This window comes from Equus asinus, chromosome 2, assembly GCF_041296235.1.
Source record: "Equus asinus isolate D_3611 breed Donkey chromosome 2, EquAss-T2T_v2, whole genome shotgun sequence".
NCBI lineage: Eukaryota > Metazoa > Chordata > Mammalia > Perissodactyla > Equidae > Equus > Equus asinus.
Genome location: NC_091791.1, coordinates 80,335,395 through 80,346,974, shown reverse-complemented (window position 1 = coordinate 80,346,974; position 11,580 = coordinate 80,335,395). Strand labels below are relative to the sequence as shown.

At 45.4% G+C, this 11,580-nt stretch overlaps 1 protein-coding gene across 1 annotated transcript; it reads right to left on the bottom strand.

The window, feature by feature from the left end:
- Positions 1–700: 700 nt before the first annotated feature.
- Positions 701–7,943, bottom strand: ZP4 (zona pellucida glycoprotein 4). The gene is made up of 12 exons (XM_014861135.3): positions 7,557–7,943; positions 7,142–7,263; positions 6,959–7,061; positions 5,817–5,966; positions 4,881–5,068; positions 4,237–4,334; positions 3,221–3,351; positions 2,849–3,038; positions 2,625–2,772; positions 2,224–2,302; positions 1,081–1,197; positions 701–847 (listed from the first exon to the last, which is right to left on the bottom strand). Exons 1-12 carry the CDS (start codon positions 7,729–7,731, stop codon positions 732–734), a joined length of 1,617 nt encoding a protein of 538 aa, XP_014716621.1. The 5' UTR covers positions 7,732–7,943; the 3' UTR covers positions 701–731.
- Positions 7,944–11,580: the final 3,637 nt, after the last annotated feature.

Below are 11,580 nucleotides of genomic sequence, written 5' to 3'. Positions count from 1 at the left end.
TCCCGGAGTATAACCAACAGTGTTAGTTACTAGAGGGTTCTTCGCACAGGACGTTTACCTTGTGAAGTCACCATGATTCATTCTTCCCCTGTTCTTCTACTAGTCTTAAGAACTACTAAACTAGGAAATTACTTGTCGGTTCTGGTTCAAAAGTCAGCCTCTTGGGAGCAAGGCATTTCCAGTTGACCAATCTGTGATCAGACACCTCCTCTCAGTCATTGTTCTAGACACATTGTTCAAAGTGTGATGCTTGGAATGGGAAGACCAGTGTCACCTGAGAAGTGGTTAGAAATGCAGGTTCTTAAGCCTCAGCCCAGACCTACTTAATCGAACTCTGGCGGTGGGGCCAGGAATCTGTTTTTATCAGCCCTCCTTTGATCCCAACGTACACTACAGTTTGAGAATCAGTCATCTAGGGGACTCATGACTAGCTCTAGACTAGTTCTACTTTAGTTTGATTGATCTTGGGGAAAAGTTTTGTTCTATATTCCTCAAGCTTGTAAAAATCTGCTAAGTCTAAGCTATTTAGTTCTTGTATACACTGCTCAAATTGTCAGCCAACTACGAAATTCTACTGAAATGTTGTTCAGAAGACAGAAAGGCTGGAGTAGAAAGAGGGTTATGTTTTGATACCATCCTGAACTGGAAAGATGAGATGCCAACAGCAGACGAACCCTTTAAATGAGAAACTGGGCACAGGCTGGTAGTGCAATCTGGTTTTATTAATGCATTTAGTCTGAGGAACTCATCTGCTTCCTGATAGCCAAGTAGGACACTAATGAGGCTCCGACAATAAAGGTCCCAGAAAGGCCTGCCACCCAGAGAGATTGGGAGTCTACAGGAGAAGCTGTAGGATGGAGAAGTAGGTTAATGCACGCTGAAACCAAGTGATTCTATGTCCTGATAAAGACTGGCAATCGCTAACTATAGGGAAAAAAAACAAGCTAGTCGGTTTCTTTTGAGGTTCACATTGATCACATCACTAAGGGCTTAAAAAGTAGGGGTAAGGAAGTAGCTTTGGTTTGACTAGTGGTTCAGGTGCGGGGCTTTGGGTAGCTGGTTAGGCCTCCTCCAACTCACTTGAGTATTTATGGAGCTTTTCTGAAGAGTCCTTTGTGGCCTGGAGTAGAATCATGGGACCCTTGCTAGAAATGCTGGCAGTGCTGTTCTGAAAGCGGATGTCAGAGCTTCGTCTTCCTGTTGGAGAGATGAGAACCAGAGATTTGTTAGAACGTGTTTGCACATGTTGTAGGGGTAGTTAGGAAAAGAGTCTAATACGAAGGCCAGGCCCCATGGTATGTGCAACTCTGCTGGCTGCCTTAAGAAAACCTCATTGTGTTAATACAAATGAGCAAGCCCGAGACTTTGTATCTAACACTTACCTCAGTTTTACCAGAATTTGGGAATGAAGATGATGTTAGACTATCTCCAAACAGCCATCCTTCCCTAAATAGAGGTACGTGAATGATAGCTTATACAATACCAAGACCCTTTCCTACGATACAAAGGTAACTGGTAAGACAGTAACGGCAGAGCTGTTTGAACCCTATTTCTATTGCCAGTTATGGGACCTTGGAAAGTCTAAAAGTTATTGTTCTTTGAAATTATATACCACTTGAGTTAGGTGTTATGTTTAATACAGTTATGAGAAAGACTATGAGTTTCTTTGCCAGAAAGGACTTAAAGCTTCAGGGGTCATGAATTCCACTTAATTCAGAGGTAGACAGGTAAACGTTAGTGGACCAGGGGGAAGCACATGCACATGTTTGCCACACACACACTTTAGGAACATTGAGCCTGACCAACTAGAGCATATACTCAAAGTCCGCAATCATATTCCACCTGCAGATCTTCAGGCTGTGTTGCCAGACCTGCCTTCAAGCAGGTACAGAAGTCTACATTTGTGAACTATCCAGATATAAATAGTTATATCGAGCCATATGTAGGCCATGACCCAGTTTGATGCCTCGCTTAATCAAGATTTATATGTAAAAAGCTAAGGTTGAGAGTTACTTGAGGATTTATAGCTTATATTTAGAAGCCCTGGGATTCTAAGAAGCTAGCTGTATTTCTGTTCACTCCATCATAAAACTACTTTAAGAAGCCTCATTAATAAGATGAATCTTCAGTTTGAGTCATTGGCCCACAGGCTACAAAAAGGTTAGCACTGGACTCAAGGTTCATTCAAATCCGTCTTCCAGTGCAGACTACTTGGATACTCACGCCTAGTCACAGGACAGGTTATCATACAGGGTGGTGTCCCAGCAGGCTGGCAGACGGATGCACTGCAGTGCAGATACACCTGGAAGCCAATAGAATTGGGATCATGGTGTAGCCCCACGTCATATGGGAAGTCTTCAAACCCACTTTACCTCCCCAGGAAGAGGGTGAAAGTTATCAGAAAGTCTTGATAAACCAAGCTGGTATCACAATAGCACTAAAGAACTCAGTTTAGTTGACACATGTCACTCACGCCATTGGTATCAAGGATTGCTCTAAGGTAGTACCAACAGCCAAAATTAAAGGGCAACCTTGGATGAGGAGTGGTACAATGTGAAAGCAATTCTGAATTGGGGGTGGAGTGTTCAGAGCCCTTCTGAAGAGCATGGAAGGAGGCATCATACCGGTCCCTTGAATGCTCGCTTTGCCACCGAATCCACAAAGCTGAAGGTAAAGATGCTGAAGCGCTGGTAGTGAGAAGGAAATGGCAGATCCAAGGCTTTCTGAACAGGGATCAGTTGGGTCTGATAACTGTCTCCAGTGTAGGGGCATCTAAGCAAAGGTATCCAGCAGTCAAGATGGGCCTCTTTGAGGGACTCTAGCACAGCTGCATGAAAAAGCCACTTACCCCTTTACCAGCAAGGGCCACTGAGGCTGATGCAGGGGGTTTGTGCTGGGTGTGGCCCAACACTGATGTAGCATCAGCCCTAGGTCGGGGTCTGTTCTGTGAAGGATGGAGACCTCCACGTAAATGGGATCCTGAAGTAACTTCACCACTGGGTAGTCACTAACGTTGTAGTAGGAGATGTAGTGTTTATCTGTAAGAGGCCAAAATGAGTTGAAGCAGTAAAGACAGAGCTGGGAAGTTGGGTTGCTTGAGAAAGACTATCACCCACAAACACCTCTAACAAGTGTCTTGTTACCAAGGTAAGGTCTTCACACCCAGAAGAGGGACAGGACTTAGATGGGAGGCCAGATGCTCCAGCCAAGAGTGTCCTACCTTTGGCAATCCGAAGTTCCAGAGTGAGGGGTCCAGGCTGGGTCTCAGGAAGGGGTGGTGGGAGAGTAAAAACCTGGACATTAACCGGGAAGGCATTGCTACTTACAGAGTAGCTGCAGCTGACTTGGAACCTACAGAAAAATAAGATTTTAGCTGGCGAACTTGGGTGAGTGAGCCATGTCACCTTTCAATTTTTAAAGGTTGAGGAACCATTGAGTGCTAGGTGTTGGCAAGTCTGTAAACATGATGGGCATGATTCCTAGTCTTGTGGGAGCTATATTTTAGTTGGAGCGACCAATATGTAAACAAGATAGATGTTTGTGAGGTGGAGATATAAGAATCATACACAAAATAGACATGGCACCGTGAAAAACAAGTGCCTTCTGTAGAGAGGGTCGTCAGGGAAGATATTGCAGGGATTGATGTGAAGGAAGATGAAAAGCAGTAACTGAGAAGTAGAGGAGGAAGAGGAACAGTTGACAAAGAACAAAGAGAGGCATGCAGAATTTGAGGTTCTTTGAAGAGCCTACAGAAGGACAATCTAGGGTTGGGGAAATAGCAAGTGAGGACTTGACAATGTCAGGTGAGATCAGACTGAAAAGCAAGTAGGAGCTGTTTCACTCAGGGTCCTGTAGGTTACGCTCATGATGTTAAGTGATGGAAAGACAATGAGAAAGCTTTAAAAATGCTATCTGATCAAGGCTTTAAAGGGATTCTTTTTGCTACAGGATGGACTATGGAGGTGGAAGGAAGAAGGCCAAAATGAGAAAGAAGAAACTCAGTTACATCAAATAGAGGTCTAGGTAAGTTTGAGGCTTAGGTCAAGTTGGTGGCAGCAATTCAGGGAGACTTGGTCAAATACTGGTCAGCAAGTTGGACAACCAAGGTGGTAGACAGGTTCTTTCATCATGAGGAAATGTTCTTTTATGGACTCAGGGCTTAACCTAGAACTCTTGCTTTATGGAGGAAGGGAAGTCATTCTGGTTAAGCAGGATCAGGTTAACTAAGAACTTTACCTGAAGATACTGTCCCGGGTGATGGAACCATGGCTCCAAGTTCTCACATCCCTAGTGGCAACCAGCTCATTTTCATACACTGCTTGGTCTCCAGTGACCTATGAGTGGGTAAAAAAGTCTGGTCAATCCTGCTAGCCAGATGCTGCTTCGCTCACAACTGGCTTTGACCTAGAACTCAGCAATGCTACCCTATCACAGCTTGCATTTTCTGCTCTATGAGAAGAGGCAACGACACTACATTGACCAACCCGGGAAGTTATCACTTCACCTTACTTTGGGACAAAGGAACAGAAAAGGGCTTTGAGTACTCATCTGAGACAGCCAGGAGCACCAATCTTAGCTGGCCTCCCTGCTTGTTTCCCAGGGCAGTGTGGTAGGAGGAACCTGTTGCTTGTTCTTCTCTTCCAGGCTTGGTGCAAGTGCTAGCCCCTTGCTGGGGCACAGCTGTGAGAGTCTTAGCCAAACACCTAGGGGAGCTTTCAGCTTTCTCAGTGATGAAGCACTTTTTAGTCCTAGAGACTATCCTACACGCCAAGCAGTGTATCCTGCACGGCTTAAGATATTCCAGCTCTCCCACTAGTCGCTAGGACATTCCTGCCCAACTTCTAAAGTCAGGAACAGAGCCCATAGTCGATTGTTCTCACCCGTCTTGTGGTACCACAGGAAGTAAATGGAAACCGGAAGAGGGCAAAGGCATGTGTTGCCATCACAGGGTTACATTCACTGTCATTCCTGAAGGCCAAGTGTACAGAATTCAAGAGCAACGGGGGTGAGGTCACATTCCGAGACACGGCGATGGAGAAGTGGCCATCTTGCGTACAACGTGAGGTCACTGAAACACCAGAGTGGTTGTGCTGAAGGCAGGTCATCTCCTCTGTTATTGAGCCAGCTAGACAAAAGTCTAATGATTTGGCTACTTTCGATCCCTCCCTCTGATAAGTTGGCATCCCCAGCTAATGACCTCAGTGCAAGTTCAGCTGTCCAGAGCTTCATCAAGGCTCGGGATGAGCACCTGGGCTTGAATCTTACCTTCGCCACTTATTGTGAGACCTCAAGCAAAGCTTAATCTCCTTGCTTCAGCTTTACCGTCTGTAAAATGGGGATGGCAGTACCTGCTTTGTTTTAACTTATCAGTTAGAGTTCAGAGCTTAGCATAGGATATGGCATATACAAACTCAGTGAGTGTCTTTTGCATTAGAAAACTTAGAGCATGATTTAGAACATATAGAAAGTAACGTTTGTGAAATAAGGCTCTCTAGATACTTGATCAGACTATCAGTCACCAGTGTGGCTTTTCCTTGGGAATAGGTTAATTTTCTGTCAGTTAGCTAGTATCTTGCACGTAGATTTAGCTTCTTGAATTCATTGAATGTTATTTGCTTTGTGTTTGGTTTCTAGGACAATAGGAAATAGAAGTCTCTAGAAAGCTCCATCACTTAGGGTCAAGTGTTCTAGGATGCATTAACCTTTGGTCATCTTTAGTATTTGCCTGAGGTGGGGCGGGTGGGGAGATCCCCCTCCCTCCAGGTTTAGTGGCAAGTAATTGGAACTTTTCTGGTTTCAAAGATGCCTTAACTCACCCGTGTTTCCATAGTAACAGGAATTCACCTCCGAGTTGTAGCAGCAGCCTCGCTCCTTGCAGTCTCCTTGAGTGACAGGTGAAGGAGCACATGTCAGTCTGTCCCACACTGGGACAGAGTCACACAGGTCAGCACTTGGAGCATTCAGGGCTAGATTTTAGAGGAGAGTAATCAAGCTAGGTAAAAATCTTTGGTCTTAAAAAGGACCGTTTTGTTAGAAAGCATCAAAATTCCCATATAGATCTAGAGATTAGAATAGATATATCCATATTGTATACTAGAGATTGTCTCAGGAAGTAACCATTAAATCACTCTGAAGAGTCCCCTGAAGTCAGTAATTTTTGAAAGAAGAGACTATCAGCAAGATCAGTGGAAGCAGTGGGGCCCTTTCCTCTTTCCTTCCAGTAGAGTCCTTCCTTCTGTTCTCTAGAGGCGCTCCTCAGTCTTCTGAGCTACAAGTTCCCTGGGGATCTTTTTGAAATGGAGATTCTGGTTCAATAGGTCTGGGGTGGGGCCTGTGATTCTGTATTTGTCAGTGGTATCCCTCTGGGTTATCTTTTGAGCAGCAAGGCAGATGAGAAGAGTGATTTACAAGTTTGAGTCTGCTATGACTTTGAGGCAGGGCTCTCGCTCACAAGACAAGATTTGCTAAGGTTGAGTAGGCCTCCTACTTCCCACTAATTCCCCAGTTAAGTGATCAAGTAGCCCCCAACTGAAAGGGCTGAGCTCTAAGTGCATGGTCTGCTTCTTGGAGGCATTTGCCAAGTCTCCTTGATAGCTTCAGCTTCCTTCTCTACCCTTCTCAAGACCGAGGAGTTCCTGGTCCCGGGCTAATTCTTGTTTGAATCCCAGCTCTGCCACCCACCAGTGAGGGGTCCTTGGTCAAGCTCACTGCTGGGGAGCAGCAATAATTCTTACAGCACTGGGTTAACACTAGAGAGGAAGCACTCTCCACTGTGCCTTTGCACTGAGTAATCTCTCAGGCATAAGAGTAATCTCTAAGGTTGGCCTGTGGAGGTGAGAGTTGGAAGATAATCCTTCATGAGTATCAGCTGTCACTACACAGAGCCGGTAGGGGAGGCCCAAGGGCACTTTCCAGGCAACTCTACACCATTCAGAATCTGAACGTTTTCAGCCCTTACCTAGAAAATCCATAGGACACTCGAGCAGCTTCATCTTTGTAACTGTCCTGTGTCCAGCTGCATCTGTTCTTTCAACTCCTACCGGCATGATGTAGTGGGAGTCCTGGAGAGACAGGCCCTGAGGAGTCAACCTGGATGTAGCCTGAGGTGTCTCAGTGTTCCTCGTGATTGCATTATACTCACCCACTGGGTGACATAGCAGCTACTGTAGGATGCTTCTAACACCACGGAGCTGCCTTGGCCCTCCCTCACCCAGGTGCCACAGTCCGAGTCATTCTGCAGCCTGCGGGGCATCCCACGGTTGTCTGGGCGGGAGTGGGGAGAGGCAAAAGCACAAGTGGTCAGTCACCAAGGTCAGCAGGGCTGGGAAAGGACAGCTCACTTTGCCATTAGACCCAAGGGACGGCTGCGAAGAGAGAGGAGCAAGAGGGGAAGCAGCTGCAGAAATGAAGTTATATTTTAGATGATTCCTCTGGAGAGAGAAGCTGTGGAGTTTGCCAAAGGGGGATAATGTCAGGACCAGCAGCCAGAGGGCAGCTTTAGGCAGTGGAGGAAACATACCACTGCCTGGCTAAACCAGGTGAGTCGTCAAACTTACCCCAAGCGATTAGTGCGGGAGGAGTCGCTGTCTCCTGCCTGAGGTTCACAGTGAACTGAAAGCTCCGTAGCCCACAGTGGAGTACACCGGGATAAGCTGGTGCCTCCAGTTCACGCTGACCACTCAGAGCAAGAGATAAGGAAAAACAGAGCAAGACGGACTGCAGTAGCCACATGGTGCCAGTAGAAGCCTCTGCTGGCAGAGAGTCCTATGCTTCCTTTCTCAAGAGCCAGCGCTCCCTGTGCTCCAGGAGGTTTCCTTATATATGGAAGGAAAGCTGGTGTCAGGTGCACATCTGTGTAACACGCAGGTGGGACTCCTTTGGAAAGGGCGATTCCTCCAGCTTCATTCACTTTAGGCCACAGTCTGCAGCTGCGTCTCTTTAAATGTTGCAATCCAGGTGGCCTTCAGAGTCCAGGAAAAATGTGGTGCCTTTTAGCTAAAAGAGGCTTCCTCAAGATTGCTCAGGGTAGCACTTATTTTACTAGCTTTGTGACCTCAGAAGAGCTTCCTCCAGAATCTTGCATAATTGGGTGTGAATCTCAGCTCTGCCACTTATGAGTTATGTGATCTGGGTAAGTGATCGCCTCGCAGAATCTGTTTTCTCATCTGTAAGTTGGGCATATTATCTCCTGGCAGGAGTGTTCTGGGGGATTCAGTGAGATGTTCTACGTCAACTCTCTGGCGCAGTGCTTTGCCAAACAGAGAGTGCCCTGTCAACATTGTCGGGGACTTCAAGGAGCCTTGTCACTTTCTCCACTGGTTCTAAACTTTCAGGAGAAGTCACTGCACAATTGCAGCCTGGCTTGTGTGGGGACCTGCAAATGGCCACCCCAAGATATGTCTCTTTGGCATGAGGATTATTTGAGGCTGGTTTCTTTGCAGACAGGAAAGCAACTGAAAAGTAGAATTAACTTACCCTTTGTAAGAGACATTTACATTGTAAAGGAACTCTCCATCTGTAAAGATATCTCTAGAAACTCTTAATCAGTGGGGAAGGCAAGGACTTAAATCTGCATTTGTTTATTGTGCTTGTCTGGTAACCTCCTGTAACTGACTTCCCTCCACCTCCCAACGGGCATTTCCTTCAGGATTAAGTATCTTTCCTTAGGCTAGGAACTGATTGCTGCACTCACCTGTGACTACCCAGTTCAAGACAATAGACTTGCCTCCTGCTATGCCCGCCAAGATAGCAGACCTCTATCTGCTGTGTCCATCAAGCACTGTGCTGACAGGGCAATCTTGTGACTATTGTGGGAGGGGCATTTCAATCGTATGTGAAACATCCTGTTTGGGGGTATATAACCACTCTGTATACCCCACTTCTTCGGTGCCCTTTCTTCCTTCGGGAAGAAAGGCCCCAAGCCATGGTCTTCATAAAGCTTTGTTTAATTTTCTCTTGCTGTTCTGTCTCATGTGAGTTTAAGTCGTTCTCCGGCCAGACGAACCCACTTTGGATAGAGGAAATGTCTTCCTCCCCTACACTTGAAATCCCAGAAAAATTTAAATTTGATTTTTGAGAAAAGCTGACTTAGAACCTTTCCCTGGTTCTAAGAGAGAATTTCACCACAGGGGTCTTTTCTTGACAAATTCCAAAGCTTTCGTTTGCCATAGTTGTCCTATTGGGCTCCCTTACAGGATCTGGGTGAAAATGTGGATTATGACATGAATTCCCCAACCTAATTCTGCCTCTTATAGATATCTTGACATCTCTTACCATTTACCTGTGTTTCAGTCATATTTTCACAAATACTTTGGGGTTTCTTATGTGCTTACTTTCCACATTTTCATTCTCTTTCTTATGAGCCACAATGTCCACGTTCTGGCCACTGTTAAGTTTAGGTCACACTGTCAGACCAGGCTACAGAGGCATCTTCAGAGATTTAGGGATGAATGGATACACTCCTCACTGGGTGAGGTGAGAGCACGGAAACAAGCTTTCGTGGTCTTCCACCAGTGTCCCCACATGGTCTTCTGATTATATTTATCATATGACAAAATTTCCCAAGTTGACTAAAAATCTTAGCCAAAGCACTGAGAATGTATAACCAGGTATCTCTAATGCTCTTCAACCAATAAAAGAGAACAAAAATAAGCATGCATCTTCCTGGGGAAATTGGGTTACTCATTTAACCACGTGGTGACAAACATTGAGGGAATGCTGGACTCTGCCCTTCCAGATGCGATGTGGCTTCCTGTCATCCTCTGTCTGGATTGGGTTTGGCCACTGGCCCATCATATCTCATTTACTTGCTCACAGGACTTACCGCATTGGATTTTAATGGCCACCTATGGATTCAGTGTTCCTACTAGAAGTGCTTGGGAGCAGGGACTGTGTTTTATTTTTCATTAGACCTGAATGCCTTAGTGTGTACTCCAGGTTCACTGAGTAAAGAATGAATCTAGTGGCCATGTCCTAAGGCTAATCCCCTTGAAAATGTGGTTTCCAAACCTCATTGGTACAGATTCATTTCCTTTATGATGAGCTCAAACTCAGAACCCTTGGGTATTTTCCCTTGGAATAACAATACATGTGATTGCAAGTATAAGAAAGAAGATGAGGATTAGACTGTGCGAGATGCCTCAGGAGTTAAAAGGCCAGTCTCTCCACTCGACTTACTAATGCTGCTCTCTAAAGTAGTGAAAAATCCAGAAGAGTTACTCATTTTGCTAATGCTTGGAGGCAGCATAGTGTAATGGTTATATGAATTTTGGCAATGAGTGAATCTGGGTACAAATTCTCAGTCATTACTTCTTAGCTCTGTGACCTCTGTCAATGAGTTACAATTTTTACATCTGTAAAGTGGGAATAACAACATGTTCCTCACATGGGAGGTGTTATTATTACTAAGAGGCGGTTGTTAGATGAAATACGATAATGTATGTACAGTGCTTATTACAAAGCTTGTTGCATAATCGTTACTTGTTAAGTTGTTACTGATGTCAACAAGACCAGTCTACATGCTTGGGAGATAAAGGTGAGGCTGGAGGCAGGTACCAAGCAGTGGACTCCTTTGATCGGTGGGGAGTCTGAGGAACAGCCTGTACTTGTGGGATTGTATTCCCTAGTCAGGGTATGTGTTTACACTGTTAAGAAACAAACATAAAAGTCTGGAACTGTGTGGAGATATCTGGAAGTCCACCCAGGCTCATACCAGTCATCCTGATGCCAAGGAGGGTCAAGGATGAATCCCAAGATAACACCAGCAGGGCTGGGATTAGATGATTTCAGGCTCACTCCTGTGCCAGATGCTCTGAGGACATCTTCATTCAACTGTACTACTCAATTTGGGGAGAGAAAATGCACTGATAACGTGTGATCCACCTCGAGGAGCCCCAGGTTTAGCTGATAAAACATCCACCACTGGCCTCACCCCTTCCCCCACCAATCTCTCAAAAGTAGTGCTCTGCCCTTTGAATTTGGCAGGGCAAATGCTGTTCTTAGTATTCTCTTATGTTAGAATCGCTCAATCATTTAAAATAATTTTAGTGGGATTACAGACAGAATACAAATCATCATGACTTACCAAAAGCCCTGTAATCACTGTAGTGTTCATTTGATCCACATTTTATAGTCTTAAGAATCCACCTACCAAAGTGCTGGGGCATCCCACACAGAAGGCTAAACTGCCTGTGACGGTTAATTTGCTGTGTCAGCTTGACTGTGACAAGGAGTGCCTGGATTAAACATTATTTCTGGGTGTTTCTGGATGACATCAGCATTTGAATCAGTGGATTCAGTAAAGTAGATCGCCCTCCCCAGTGTGGGTGGGCATTATCCAAATAGTTGAGGGCCTAAGTAGAACAAGAGACCAGGAAGGAGGAATTCACCCGTTTGTCATTCCTGCCTGCCTGCTTGAGCTGGGACATCCATCTTCTGCTCTTGGACTAGGATTTACACCACTGGCTCCCTCGGTCTCAAGACTTCTCTGCCTCCAACAATGAGTGAGCCAATTCCTCATAATAAATATGTCTGTCTGGTTCTGTTTCTCTGGAGAACCCTAACACATTGCCCGTTCCTCAT